We start from the raw sequence: 15,617 nt of genomic DNA, 5'->3' as shown, positions 1-15,617 counted from the left end.
AGTGTGCTGCTTTTTTTTTTTTTTTTGCTTTTTTTTTTTTTTTCTTTTGCCCAACAATAGTTGGATATAGGAGAACACTTCTTAAATCTCAGCAATTTTGGGTCAAATCTGAAACCAACTGAAGGATAGAGTTTTGCCACTTTCTTTACTGGACTGAAAACAGCCTAAGTTTTGAGCTATTGCTTCTGTGTCAAATACAATTACAAATAGTTTCTTTTTGGAACAATATGAATTTTTTTGCAAGGGTTCATCTTCATGTAATTGCAACTAATACATCTTTAAAATTATTTAACTGATTTTTTTTATTAAGTAAGCATTAGTGAAGGCATCTATCACGAAATAACCTAGGTGTTTTTAATCACCTAATTCGTTAGTATAAGTGGTATCTGTGATATTCACAGATACTGTTCTGAAAGCATTAATTTTACTTAGCATAGCAATATGCTGCCTACCTCTGGGTCTTCAACAGGAATTTTCTTGATTCTCAAGTTTTTCTTTTAAGAGGTTTTTGGGATTGGGTTGCTTGGAGTTTGGGGGGGTTTTTTGTTATTTTGGGGTTTGTTTGGCTGGTTGCTTTTTTTGCTTCATGAAGACCAGACCGTCATACTAGTAAACAGTATAGAAACCACATCTATGAAAACACTACATCTAATTGTCCTTTCCTGTGATCTTAAAACAAGTCAACGTGACCCATAAAAAAGCATTTGCCTCAATCTGGAGAGAACCTGAAACTGATCCCGACTAAAGTTTTTCAATCATCTCGGTGAGTACCAGTTACATTTCACATACTGGTAGTGTTAATTATTATTAGATAATGTCTAATACCTGAGTAACAACACCTGCAATGTATATACCACCACAGCAGGAGGTGTGGATCTGGCTTGGTTTGGTTGTGTTGCTTTTCCTCCTTGTTTTGGTAAACTGTCTACATCTTCTAACTATTTTGAGCTGAATCAATGTAGTTTTCCTTGGAATCTTGACTCCCCTTCAGCACCTTTTTTTTTTTTTTTTTAACACATGCAAATAGTATGTTCTGTTACAATTACACTTCTTGTTTTCAATCATGAAAATGAGAGGAGCTGATGAAAATAGTACTACAGCATTGTCAAGGTTGTAGTGTGTAATTTTGAGATGTCAATGGCTGTATGCCAGGAAGAATGGAGGAAAAATACACCAACAGTTTATAATTGCTTAAAATACATTACAATTACTGTTAGAGCATGGAAATATCTGAATTGTTTATATGAAAAGAAGAAAACTGTGGCTTGAATTTGATTTGAAAAGAAACTGATTGCTTTAGACTTCTGAAAATCCAGTTAAACACTTAAGCTTTGGTGACAGTATTTGACAATGATGACTGTGAAGAAAAAATATTTAAATAAAACCCTTGAGGAAGAAAGTCGTGAAGAATACTTATTTTTACATTCTTAATTTTGGTTTTTTTTCAAATTAAATGAGAAATAAACCCAACTTTTTATTAAGTAATGCTGGGCACTTTTAAATAATGTTTCCTATAAATGTGGATCATGTTCTAAGAAGCAACATGTAGTTCTTGGGCCATCTGCAATCCATTTATTGAAGAGTGAGATTCCCATGAGATTATTTTGTGCAAATGATCAGAAGCAGTGACTGAGATACCCAGTACAACTGTGTTCTCTAAAGAAAGGAAACTTTTGGAATGCATGGTGTCTATTTTATAAGCTGAAAATAGTGTTAAAAATCCTGTTGCCTTTGGTAACCTTTATACATTAAGCTTCTGAAGACTGTTTTTGTAAGATATCTTTGAGTAATTGTTTTACTTTTTGTGTATGTAGAACCCCTGAACTTGAACTTTGCTTTCTATGTTGGCTGCAAAAGTAACCACTGTGGAGTATCAGAAAAGGTTCTGCTTTTTCTGAAAAATGGGAAATTAAAATTTTAATAACTGTCAGTTCTTCCATTAGCCACAAAGCAAAACAAGGTAGTTGATGTGAAGAGGACATCATGTTTACCCTCATGAGTCACCTCTCAAAACTGTAAAGGAAGAAACGTTTCCTGAAATTTAAATTAAAATTAATTAGCCTTAGAATACTTGATTACACTTCAAGCTACTTTGAATTGAGTGCACCTAAACTGCTGCTTTTTTTTTAAGGAGTTAAATTTCACTCTGTTTATTTCAGCCTTTACTATTTCATTGATACATTAGGTCTAGAACATACCTACTGATTAATAACTGTCTTGGAAGAGCTTTAAAAGTGATTGCTTTACAGGGAAAATTACAATTAAAGATTACAGAGATGTCTGTCAGCTCAAATTTGATGTCCTGGATTAGATCTCAGATATGGCTAGCTGTTCAGCTTCCCTCCTCCCAGTCCTCAAGCAGCTGTGACTGTTGCAGTTAAGATGTCATCCTTCCAGCTTCAGGGAAAGAAAAACTGAGAAGATCATTTAGGGACAATGGTGTTACCAACAACCTTAACGTCCAGGATAGCTGTAGGAGAACGGCAGCAAAGAAGAAATTATCAACCTTGGGGGGGGGGGGGGGGGGCAGTGACTTCTTGCCACACTTTTGAGACAAGGGCAGTAAATAGTCCAGAACACCAGTGTTTTTGTTGGAGAATGAGCAAATTTAGCTAGCAGAGAGAGAAAGCAAATGAGTGCCAAAGAGTATCTTGATCTGTTTGGATGTTGAGGGCTTTTCTGGGGAACTATAGTATAGTATTAGAAAAGTCTTAATGAAGTGAAAGAGTAGTTTATTGTAAATGGAGGAGAGGACAAATCAGTATTGATAGTAGGAGTAGACAACATGAGGTTTCTGAGGTAAATATGATGGATTTTAACAAACCAGTTATATTTAGGATATACAGGAGTAGTGAAGCTTGGCTCTCCAATCACAAAAATTTAAGCAGCAGGAAAAGTTTTATTAACACATTCTAATCTGAATTATGACTCATAACTTACCTCCTTATCTGAACCAGAGTTTTCATCTAGATACGTTGTTCTGCATTGCTCTTTCCTCTATAAATCACTATAACGGAATTCAGAAATTAAGACAATTTCACTTACAGAAAAGCAGCTGTCTTGAGAAATGTTTGTTTCAGTGGCTGCTTTTGAAGTTGTTTCTAGCAGTTTACATAGGCAAATAAAGCACACGACTATCCTGTTGAAACCTCAGAAGAAATAAGGTGAACAGGTTGAGGTAAGCCACACTTTTTTTTTTTTTTTTTTACTTTTTTTAAAATAAAAATCAGAAGTGCGACCTAGTTTAATTTGTAATGGGATATGGTGAGGCTATAAAAAGATAAGCCTGCCTTTTAATACGTGCTATCAGATAAATAGTAAATATTGTGACAGTGAAGAATGCATGATGGTATACGGGCCACAATATAGGTAAGTTTTTTTGTTTTTTTTTAAATTATACATTATAAGATGGGGGGTGAGACAAACCTGCATAACACTAACACAAGTGTTGACTATCGAATATATATATATTATTTGCATCTTATTTGGAGTTACATGATGCTAACATGTTTTACAAACATCATGGATTTGGAATGAATGTACTGTGTGCTCTTACCCATTCCAACAGAGCTTCCAGAACAGGTTACTGAAATGACATGAAACAGTAGTATAAATATTAGGTGTCAGTTTGTAAGCTGGAAAATGTTAGTATTCTGTAGAATGTAGTCCATGCTATCCAACTATGCAATACCATCAGATAGCACTAGTTTTATAATGGATTAAATTTCTGCCTTGGGAAAGGAATCCCAAGGGAATTACTAGTCTTTTAAACAATTTTTACTTTAAAAATGTGCTTAGGAGTGGTTCATAGAAGTTCTTGATTTGTTTCTTTATTCAAAACCAGTAATTCTATAAAACAAATTAGAAAACAAAACAATTAAAAATCCTCATTCATTTGCTTCTGTATTCTAACCACTACTGGCCTCCCAACTGAAAATTAACTTATCTGTATTCACCAGGTTATGGGTGATCTAGTTAAGAGGCACCTATGTAGATAAGCATGCCCAGTGCCAAAAGGCTCCTGTGAAGTTCCCGTCACAGATACTGCAAGATAGCACCCATAAAGTTTACTCTGGAATTCACAGTAGAATAGAAAAGTTCTATTCCATGCCACCTTTACTTACATTACTTAGGATTACATTCTAACCATCTAGCATGCATGGACAAAAATACATCATTCAAAGAAATTTAATTTTTACCTGAATATATTTTTTTAGGACAAAATGTAAGATTCGGCCCTTTATCAGTAACTGGAGATACTACCACTGTGTAGACATCCCCACAAGGTATCTCAGTGATATCGCAGTGACTTAGACCTGAGCTAGGGGTACAGGTGAAATTGCCTTTTGAGCCATGTAAATCAGTATTGTAGTTTATCGTTTCATCAGAAGCTCGCCAGTATACCCTGATACCATTATTGCCGAGTCTATATAGCTTCACCCCAGAAGGGCAGCAAGCACCTAATAAAATAAGAAACATTAATAAGCAAATTTTGTGAACCCGCAATACATTACAAATTCCTAGAGTGCATTTTAAACCAGTTGATATGATTACTATCACACCAGATACCAGCATTTCCATGAGAAATTATTATTTCACAGAAAGCCAAAATAATTCTTGAACTGAACCGGGGAAGAAAACGTTCTATCAGACTCTTATTATGGAGCTGGAATTCAGCCATTGTTTTACAGGTTGGAATATTGTTGCTCTCTCCTGACTATGGAGGCACCAGGGCTATCTTAGAGTGCCCAGAGTCTTTTTGTGGTCTCTAAAATTTAACTATGCTGTAGCATAATTTAAATTTAAAAATTGGTTCTGGAGCAATGTTATAAAAACTTCTTTATATGGCCAACTGATTCAAATCAGTTCAAATGATTTGAACAGGGTTCAAATGATATGTGAAAATAATTCAAAGTGCATTTATTTAAAAGAGGGAACTGGAAGTGTATTAACTGTGTACAGAATTTCAGCTGCACTATTTATATGAGAGGAACACTATACAAAGTAAGTTGTATATTGAGTCTTTTTTTTCCCAATTGCATTTACAATTTACATACTGGAGGAATATCCTTGATATGTGCAACTGGATGTCAAACCCGTTTCACTGATTGCTTTCAGAGATACTGTATAGCTGGTGCCACATGTGATGCATCCCAGGAGACAGTAGTTTTGAAGAGTGTGACACTTTGCCTGTCCTTTTGGGGACTCCAGTGTTGTTACGTATGTCTGTGCACCCATCCCAACAGACCAGCTGATATTTGTTACAGACTGTGTCACTTGAGTTAGTATCAGGTCGTTAGGGCAACAAGGAGCTTAAAAAGAACAAAAAAATAGAGAAGTCAATTCTGGTTTGTACTTGGAAAATGGAAGGTATTTGGGGGGGTTGCAACAAGAATAGTACATGACCAAGAGCAAAGGAATGAAGACATGCATGCTTTTCAGGCCAACATTAACATGCTGAAAAATACTTGTCTATTCTGTCAAGCTTCTAATAAACAATAAAAGTTCAATTTGCCTGGAACAGTGAGCTATAACCCTGGAATTATAAGAAGATGATTGTTCAACAAGATACTAAAAATTACTAAAATTTGTCATCACAATATCAAGGTACATCTGTAGTTTAATTAAGCAGGGTCCATCTCTGCCCCTCAAGTCATATAGCTCAGTCCAGCTCTGTCTCTGTTTAAAGTGTCTTCCTCCAAACTGCCTGTGAAAAATAAATCCTGGTGTACATTAATCTCTGAACTGTGTCTGGACATTGTCTAGGTAAGTGGTACAGGACAAAACTCTGCTAGCAAATTAATAGCAGGAATGGTGGGTGGGATGTGCTTTAATCTGTTCTTCATGCTGTTTATTTGTTGACATGGACATCATCTCATTGCCTTTCCTGGTAATATTAAACGTCAAAATGCTGATAAGGAAGTTATGCTTTACATTAGTGGATTATGGTGTTATATTTTAGTTAGCTGTGCCAGATGATGATTTGTTGCACTAAGACTTCTCAGTATGAGGCAAGTGCCAAGCAATCCTTCCTTCTCACACACACAAAGATACATACATGTTTAAGCAGAGGACAGCTAGCATCCAGCAATAGACAATATAATATGCACACATTGTAATTAAAAAAAAAACCAAACCCAAGCCAAAAACATAAAGAGAGATAGAACCATTTTAATATTATGCTGCTAAATATTTTCCATTATATACAAGTCCCACCTACCTGTCTCTAAAGGGACACTGTAGCTTGGTAAGCTCTGTCCTGCTGGTGATCTTGCTATAGCACTGACAGAGAAAGCAGATCCGCAGGGAAGATGAATTAGGGTACAGGAATTTCCAGAGCTTGTGCAATGCCAGAGTCCAGCCTCTCCTCTAGCAGTGACAATATATGTAGCTTCTTCATTGTTAGATTGCCAGTGCACACTGATCTCAGAAAGAGCCTCCTTTGAGATACTTTTAATTTCAGGACTGCAGGGAGCTGAAATATTTCATATTAACAGTATTTAAACAGATTGTTTATGCATACTATGTAAGTTACACATGAAAATTAAGGTCCAGTTAGAACTGACAAACTACTTTGGAAAAGTATATGATCTGTAGATGTTTACTCCTGGTGAGAATTTAGAACTTGTGACAGAACAGGCAACAGAAGGATTCCGCATACAAAACCAGAGATGAATTGTAAATTGGTTTTCAAAAACTTGGAGCCATCAGAAGCTTTCAGTCCAAGTCTGTTTCTAGCTCCCTGCTTGCAGTATATGTTTAAAGACTTCCAGTATTTTTTTTTTTTTATCAGTTACAGTAACGTAGCACTCCAGTAATGCTTTTCATCCATGAATCACTGCAGCATCTAACTAATCATTCCTGCTGCTAAAGGAAAATAAGAACGCTCATAATACCTGTTGCCACGTACTTGGATGCACACGACGTGTTGCTGCCCCTGGCCTCGCTGAAAGAATAAACCGCGATATTATAGCGGGTGTTGCACGGCAGAGCCGACAGGGTGCAGGCCGTGGCGGTGTCGTTGCAGCGCACCACGCCGCTCCCGCCCAGGGCTCTCGTTTCGTACATTTCAGCACCTCGGACAGGAGCCCAGGTGACCTCCACGGTGTCGCTCGCCACGAGCACCGCCCTGAAGTCGCTGGGGCAACAAGGCGCTGGGGACAGACAAAGCAGAGAGGGAGGCTTGAACGCGACCTGAAAGCCGGCACGAAACCCCAAAGCCTCGTTTCGTTCGTCTGTGCGCTTCGTGGCTTAAGTCTCCGAAGGCGACCGGTGCTATGCAAACGGTCTCATTAGTCCCAGGCTTGCTTCTTACTGAATTAATCCAGTACCCCTCCTTCCAAATCTACAGAGGGCGTTCTAATGTATAGGTAAGATGTAGGAATGATGTATATCCTTGATTTAAAATTTCAGAGCATCTAGAGGTTAAATAACTCTAAACAATTTCCCATTGAACTCGGTATTTTTTCATTTTCCAAATGAGATAACTCTCTATGAGGAAGTCTAAGACTTGGGTACACCCTTCCTAAGGCAACAGAAAAAAAAAACCCAAACCAAAACCCAAGACCAGAGTTCAAATGTTATGCCAGGACTGTGTGTTATTCCTATGTCCTTGAATGATGATTGTGAATTGTTAAACTATTTTCAAGTTTGTAAGCATGTTTGTAGCACTCGACTATGCAAGTTGAATTCAACTGCAGCGTGAAATGGTTCTTTTTCTCTGCCAACCTTTGTGTGTTTTGGCCAAAAATTGAATAAAAATAGAACTTTAAGTCATTAACTTCCAATAAAAAATGTCAAACAGCTTACCATAAACACAGTTAAAGGATCCAAAATGAATTTGCAAGAATACATTGCTACTTACCAGTACTGTAATTCAATACATCGCCTAGAGGACTCTGCCCTGCCTTGTTATATGCAAAGACACTAATGAAATAAGTGAAGCCACAGTCCGACTGGAAATGGCATTGAGTATGTGATGTGTTGCAGTGCACTTCCAAGCCATCATCACTCTTCACAAAAACCACATAATAATGACCAAAATTGACGCTAGACCATGATACCAACAAGTGGCCAGGTTCATCCTCTTCAATTGATATATTTACCGGTGCACAAGGAACTGGGGGGAAAAAAAAAAAAAACATTTAGAAAAAAAAAAATTGTAATCAGAATATTTTTATTGAAGTTATACTTTTAGGGAATAAAGGAAAATCAGGAATATATAGAATTATTCTACTCAGCTTGAACAGTTGTTCTGTCTTGTTCAAGAAAACAGCAAGTCATCTGCCTTTACAGAGGATGCTACTTACATTTAGATGAAAAGAGAGTATGATTTTTACAGACCAAAATAGATGCTACCTTCATGTTTTTACTGAAAAGAGATCTGCTTAAGGAGCCCCTGTGAAGAAAAACAGTGGCACCAGGCAGTAATTCAAAAGGAACTGGCACAGTCTGTGCTCACAAATAGTAGTTTTGGATGACAATCAGAATACTAGCTTGAATAGCAGTTGGCATCCAAAAGCCTTTATGTGAAAACCCATTATATATTGGTATGAAACTCACTGGCTGTGTCTGAATAGAGCTGTCCTTTGCTCAGGTTTCCTTCCTGGTGGCATCCCAAAATGTCACATTAAACTGCAAACCCCATGGCTTTTGCTTAAATAACATTTCCTTTCTTTCTAGTTCAAAAAGTTTAGCTTGTTGCTATTAGAATGAATATACATGATCTAGCTGAAGCAATGTTGGCTGAGAAGATTACAGCCCACAGCTTAAAAGTTGGCTCTTGTTTACCCTCTCATCCTGTTAGATCCACCTCTGAGTTGCTCACATGGATGATCTCTAACTTGTATGAGTGAGAAGTCAAAATGAAGCAGGTTACATCAAATAATTAAGTAAATAATGTGTTTTTAAGGTAGCGCATAATAACTAAAATGGTTTACGTTTTGTTTACATGGGCAGTTCACTGAACAGGTCAGGAAGCAATAACCATGGCAGTGGTGCTAAGTAGTTGAAACAAGCAACCTTTTGTCCTGACAAAGCTGCTACCCAAGAATGATCTGTGACAGTGTCTTATTTTAGTATAGTGGTGCTACTCTAGCTTTGTTGACCTCCTTTCTAAATAACAACTAAATTTAGCCTAGAACAGCTAGTGATCAGCCTAGGGCCAGTCCTTAATGCTATTTCCTCACCAATTTCTTTCTCCCAATTGATTTGTGACAGACCTGACACAGTAGGACAGATCTGTTATTCCTTACATTTGTTTTACACTCAGAAAATTGACTTTAGAACAGTTACTTCTGCTAAGAGTTAAAAACCAGAGGCTTACTGGTTCAGCCAACAATATATACACCATTGCATGTTCTTCTCACAGAAATATGAAGAAAGTTTAGGCTATTATCCCTGAAATAGAAAGGTACATGGCACAGTTCATGCACGAAGTTCAGAAGCAGAAATAACTATTTGAGAACCACTTGTGAATTGTAAGGGACTAATCTACATTTGAAATTAAAGACATACATGTTAAAATGCAACAAACTGTATAAGGATCAATGACACATACTAGTTTTTAAGCTTACTGCATCAGTAGGGTTACTGGATCCAGCATCATTGTATGCTGTGACAGAAACATAATATTCAGAGCTGCATTGGAGTGATGGCACCATGCAGGAGGCAGAAGATGTGTTACACTTCAGTTTCAAGAGCCCACTGGAGGCTGTCACACTGTAAGTTAGAGCTCCTTCTGTTGGCATCCAAGAAACAATAGCTCTTAAGGTACCACTATTAAAAGCTACTTGAACATCCGCTGGTGCATTAGGACCTACGGTATATCAGTTTGGAACACATAAATACAACTTAACATATGGCCGACAGACATGATCTTTTTTCATAACTTGCAAACTAAATACAATTTTCATGGTGCAGACCTTACCCTCATTCATATTAAAGTGACAATTTTTTAAAGAAATAGTTCTAGTTGTACACCATCAGAAAGCTTTCTGTTGAAACTCCTTGCCTTATTTGAATATTTGCTTCTCACAGTTAGAAAAATCCTCAAATCAGTCTAAGCTTGTGTAATCACTACCCAGGCCTGTCCTAGCTACAACTTCAGTGGTAGTTAATGGTATCTTTGCCTCAGTAATATTCATTAAACATAGCCATGTCATCTGAGATTTCATGAACTTTGAGATAGGGTAAAAATTATATGATCTGAAAATTTACCCAATGTATCTTTGAAAAACATAACACAATCATGCATACACATAAATACTTCCTGGTATATCTTTTTTTTAATGCTTACTTGGTTTCAGAAAAGAACATTTCTTACTTGTTCTTTGGTTGTATGTGAAATCATCTCCAGGTATCCCATTGACATTCCAGGCATATGCCTTGATAGTATATAGAGTTCCTGGATCTAGATTTGTAAATATCAAGGACGTATTGGTGGTATTCTCCTTCAGCATTCTGCCCAAACCATCTGATCTCATGAGGGACACAGAGAATCCAGCTGCCATATACACAGCTTTCCAGCTTACTGCAATGGAGTCACAACTTGGAGAACTAACAGACAGAATTGGAGCAGCCAGGACTGTTGAGAAAGAACACCATTTAAGCTTTTTGTTTTTCAGTAATGCTGTTTGAAAGGGCCAAATTTGAAATGAATACACAGAAACAACAATCACCAAACTCTGAGAGACAATTTCAGCGACAACAAAACCAGAAAAGTAAATTAATGTAAGACTGACAGAATAAATATGGAAACTGATTTGGTGCATCCATTATGATATTACAGGTTTTGTAAAATAAATATAATTCATACACAAAGTATGAAAGGTTGAATGTGTTGAAGAATGAAAATCACCAAGAAGATGCTGCATTTCCTGTCCTCTAAGATTTAAATTGTCTTATTATTTTATACTGTTAGCTGTTTCTTAATTTCTTCCATTCCCTCAAGTTACTTCTTTTGTTAAAATAAAATTTGAATTTTTAAAAATAAAAAAATATATATTCATACAAATTCTAGTAAAACTTCCTATTAAACAGTACTGTCATGAAGTAAACCATTAATTCAGACTCTTGTCCTGGTCATTAAGTCAGATGGCTGAATTATAGTCCTCAAAATCTGAAAGGAGAATGTGATCAATACAATTTAAAATACAAGATTATAATAATTCAGTACTAGTACATGCCTGGGCTATACTGTTTGTTTTCTATTCAAATTAAAAAAAAAAAAAAAGCTTGCATGAATGCTTTATATTATAATAACATTACAAAATTTGAAATAAGAAGTTGAAAGTCCACCTGTTTTTGCTTTTCTGAAAGGTGAAGGCTGGCTTTTTCCTCCTGAATTTATGGATCTGATAGTGACTCTGTACAAGGTGGCAGGTTTCAGTCCTGTCAATGTGCCTGGAGAATTTGTAACTACAGTTTCAATGAAGGAATCTCCATCTTGTGCAGTCAGCAGATAACTAGTAGCCCCAGGTACTGCTCTCCATTCCACTGTGATACTGTTGCTAAGTTTTGAATAAGCTTTGTCAATAACAGGTATGTCTGGAGCTGAAATGGAAATAACGATAGACATACTGAAGCTGGGGAACTCAGCCCTGTGAAATGCTAATTGCTCTGAGCACTTCACAAAAACAAAGTGTAGGACAAATGGCCTACACTTTGTACGAATGTTTAAAATTTAAGTTAAATGAAGTTTAAGTGAACATTAAAAAAATACACAGTCTTGAGATATTCTAGACCAACTTTCAGCTTTCAATAAAAATATTCTAGTACTCTTGAAATCACTGTTAAAAATGACCATTATTAGGTTGCACTGAGAGGTCTCTTTTTTTGTCTTGCTCTATAGCCAGTTAACTATACTGGATATTTATAGAAAGCAATATACACAAAGAAGTGGATGTTTATACAAAGCAGTCTGAAATAGGATGCCGAATCACAGGCATTTCTATATCAGAGCAACATACAATAATTTAGTTTGGACCATGGGAAGTCATCTTATCCAACCCCCTCCTCAGAGCAGATCTACTTAGATATACAATAACATGACACATCAAATATTGCAATTAAATGCTTTTCTATTATTCTATGCTGCAGGGCATTCAGAAAGAGCTCTTGTGTACTGCAAAAGTCACAAAGTAACTACAGAGGGTGTATTTCTTAATCACAAGTAATTTATGTTCAGTAATCAGGATTTTCAGACTAGAATCAGCACATGTAAAGCAAGTCCATATATTGCAATGCTGCAAAAAACTCACTAGAAGAGGAAACAAGATAAAATGAATGTATATCCCCTCTAAAATTAAGAAAAGGAATGAAAAATTATTTGGGACAAAAGTATGCGCCTTGAGGCAAACTTATTTATAGCAAGGCAGCTAAGTTGGGATTTCAGAGACCCCTTCAAGTATTATACATGGTTATACAACTCCTGAGCATTATGTCTGCTCTCAGTCCCAAGCAATTTCTTATTCAGCTATAGTCAGACATCCTCTTTTGCCCCACTTGTGAAAATCATAACATATATTCTATATGACCATGCCTATGGAACATTTGCAGGTGTGTCTTTTGTGATCTTGGAGCAAGCTATTGCACTATGATTTTTTTTTCCTTCTAAAATACTGTCTTTAGTAACAATTCATAAAAATTTCTGTGTAGGAAATCCTTATGCAAGTCTAAGGGAGTTCCTTGCCTAACAGAGAATATATAGCACATGATCTATATCAGAAATAAATTACAGAACATTGATCATTAATATCTGTTCTTCCATAACTAAGCTAGCAATAGAGGTTTTTATATACTTACCAGAGTAAACACTGCTACTTTTTTATTTTCAATTTTTTTTGTAATAATTACTTTTATAAGAAACAAATTCTACTGGAAAAATAATGGCTCTTTCTAAAAATTATCACTTAAATTATTTTAAAAAGAGCATTTCAACAGAATATTTTTTCAATTACATTTTGGTGAAGAAATAAAAGAGCACTTCTGTTCATATAGATTCTTCTTCAATATCCATCAATGACTTATATGCTATGAGTCCTTTTGTGAATGAAACAAAAATACCAGCATCAGTACTGAAAAATGTATGCAGTCTCACTTCTGCATTTGTACTGAAGGGCAGGTGATTTGGAAAGCTGCAGTCTGAGGAAGCTGTGCATGGCAGGTCAGGGAAACATATATATTAAAAAAAAGCAGAGGGGAAAAGGAGCTCCTTATGCTAATATTGAACTCAGTAGGAGAACCAGCAAAAGGCTTCAACAGGAACGGCAGCTATTCCCTACCAGTACAATGAAACATCAAGGATAAAATCCCAGTCCTACAGAGGTCAATGGAAATTATACTTCACAAAGTTTCTCTTACTAACCTGTTGACTGCATAATCTGTGTTTCTGCAAGAATAATTCCATTCTTGTCAATGGCTTCTGCTTGTATAGCATAAATAGTATTGGGAATTAATGAAGTTAGAGTTCCTTTAAGCATAACATCACTAAAACGAGCCAGTAATGAATGGCCTACAGTATTCACAGCTGTAGCTGTGACTCTGTAAGAAGAGGCTCCTGAAAACTTGGGCCATCTGAGATAAATGCTTTGTGATGTCACATTGTATACAGACATAGAGAAACCTAAAAAAAAAATAAAATCATTACCAAAAAAACATTTCAGTCATTCTTGAATTTAGTCAGGTCTTGCCAAGAAGATTGTTCAGTGTTTTATCAAGCATCTACGTGACCTAATTTTCAGATGATTGGCATTCAACAGAATTTGGAGGTCACTTTTGTAATCCATTAATTACTGTAATAACTGCTGCTTGCTCTCATAATACCATGTTGTGATGACGGCTATTGTTCTTAAAATTCCCTTATGCTGTAGTCTAATTATTAAAAAAATACCGGGTATAATCCGTATGTGAATATACAGCTAGTGTCAAAAGTATTCCACACATGAATAGGATCAAATGCTCGTTTTGGAAATCATGAAAAGAATATGCTACCATAAGTATCCATGCAACAACATGTCTGCAATGATTGAGCATTTAAGACTCTTGACAGTGCAGTATATGAAGGAACATGTACTATCACCACAGAATGAATAAATTCTGAAAGCATTTCTTGTAATCTTGCATTCCTCATATTTTAAACTAGTCAGTATTCACATTTAAGGCAGTAATAGCTGTAGGCACAAAAAAACAAGATTAATGAAAGTATAAAATGTTGTAAAACATTGGAAATATTTGCACTTAGGAGATCATGCTTCCTCTGGTGTGGTTTTTCATTTTGGGGGGGGTGGGTTGTTTGTTTATTTGTTTGTTTTTAAATTAAAAGATACAACAACTATTTGAGTGCAAATATGCAACAGTTTGAAACCTATTTGTAGCACAGTTATGTAGGTAATGAACAGCACAATTTGTCCAGCTGAGTGTTCTCTCTGGTCCATGTTAGTGTCAAGGCATAAGTGGTCCGTCAGAATCTTTGTGCAAGTGTCTGACAGAATTGGGACTCCTAAAAATGAGGTTTAAAATTTATAAAGATATCAACATAGATTTTTTTAAAGCTGAATCAAACTTGAAAACAATTTTTGTTTATAAAGCTACTAGAACATACAGAACGTTTTGCCAGAAATCACACATCTGTGTGTTCTATTCAGACCCATTCAAAAAATAATCAGGCGAAACCAAAATACCATTTTGAAGATTTACCTGCGTTCGCTGAAAAGATCTGAAAAGGAAGATGTAAAAAAATTAGAAATACAAAGTGAAATATTTTATTTGGAAACTTAAAAAACTAATGATGTTACTCACAACAACCTAAAATACTACATTTTTTAACACATCTTACTGATACAATGTATTTGCTCAGATTCTTTAAGCATGGAAAGTTCGTGCAACCAAGGAGACCTAGTACAGGTAGGCTGATTTTCCTTTCTGAATCTGCCTACCGATCCAGTTTTCTGTTGTTGACAGACTTCAAAAGACCTTGGGTCCTAATATAATATATTATTTTATTTTTCAGTCACTTGCGAACTGCAAAAGTGTAATAGTAACAAGGTATGAATGTAGAAGTGGGTGTCAGGCAGTCTCCACCCTAACTTTTAGTTTACTTTTACAGAGAGTAAAATACCATTCTTGAAAATAGTTTTAAAGCAAATGAGTTGCACTCACCATTTCCAGGCAGTTGAAAAGCAGTCCAATAAATATTAATGATTTACTTTTTGCACTGCGCATCTTGTCAGAACTTTGTTCCAGCCTTCACATGGGGATGAGCTGAGGCTGATCCCTGCTGTGGTCAGGAATATTTTGCAGCAGTGCTGTCACTACAGGTTTACTCCCTGGGACGAGAGGAGGTTGCATTAGGTTAGGCCCTCCTCCCTGCTGGACTACAGCCTGCCAGTGGTTACCAAAACCGTGGTGAAATGAGTCCGACATAGCATCAAACTTTTAGGCAGGCGGGTGGTGGTTCTTCTTCCCTTCTGTTACAAGATGCAGTTTCTGTATTGCTTATACAAGATTCAAAAATAATTAAGCCCAATGTGAATTCGAAATTTGCTGTTCAGCTATTATCTATTGCATTTTTGTCACTTACAAGGACCTTTTTTTTCCGTCAGGAATGATGCCCTCGT

General features: G+C 36.2%; 1 protein-coding gene across 3 annotated transcripts; it reads right to left on the bottom strand.

Annotated features, from left to right (window-relative positions):
- Positions 1-806: 806 nt before the first annotated feature.
- On the bottom strand, positions 807-15,382 carry FNDC7 (fibronectin type III domain containing 7). Of its 3 annotated transcripts, none has more exons than XM_049807126.1 (14): positions 15,160-15,382; positions 14,698-14,716; positions 13,367-13,624; positions 11,299-11,553; positions 10,325-10,585; positions 9,560-9,817; positions 7,865-8,119; positions 6,897-7,154; positions 6,221-6,475; positions 5,058-5,312; positions 4,200-4,460; positions 3,557-3,586; positions 2,941-3,007; positions 807-2,470 (listed from the first exon to the last, which is right to left on the bottom strand). In XM_049807126.1, the coding sequence occupies exons 1-13, from the start codon at positions 15,220-15,222 to the stop codon at positions 2,967-2,969; spliced, it is 2,469 nt and encodes an 822-aa protein (XP_049663083.1). In that variant the 5' UTR covers positions 15,223-15,382; the 3' UTR covers positions 807-2,470; positions 2,941-2,966. The 3 variants fall into 3 exon arrangements, with proteins under 3 accessions (XP_049663083.1, XP_049663084.1, XP_049663085.1); XM_049807127.1 differs by having other exon boundaries at positions 807-2,414; XM_049807128.1 differs by having other exon boundaries at positions 4,317-4,460.
- Between the last annotated feature and the right edge of the window lie 235 nt (positions 15,383-15,617).

Source organism: Accipiter gentilis, chromosome 8, assembly GCF_929443795.1.
Source record: "Accipiter gentilis chromosome 8, bAccGen1.1, whole genome shotgun sequence".
In the NCBI taxonomy this organism is placed as follows: Eukaryota; Metazoa; Chordata; class Aves; order Accipitriformes; family Accipitridae; genus Astur; species Astur gentilis.
The sequence above is the reverse complement of the archived record's forward strand: the minus strand, read 5'-3'. Positions and strand labels throughout refer to the sequence as shown.

What these genes read in the sequence shown, in the direction of transcription:
- FNDC7 (XM_049807126.1), bottom strand. Translation starts at nt 15,222, where the DNA reads ATGCGCAGTGCAAAAAGTAAATCATTAATATTTATTGGACTGCTTTTC. An exon ending in TGTATTGAATTACAGTACTG is followed by an intron (nt 7,155 to 7,864) that starts GTAAGTAGCAAT and finishes GTCTGTCCCCAG; the next exon opens with CGCCTTGTTGCCCCAGCGAC. An exon ending in ATCCAAGTACGTGGCAACAG is followed by an intron (nt 6,476 to 6,896) that starts GTATTATGAGCG and finishes GAAATATTTCAG; the next exon opens with CTCCCTGCAGTCCTGAAATT.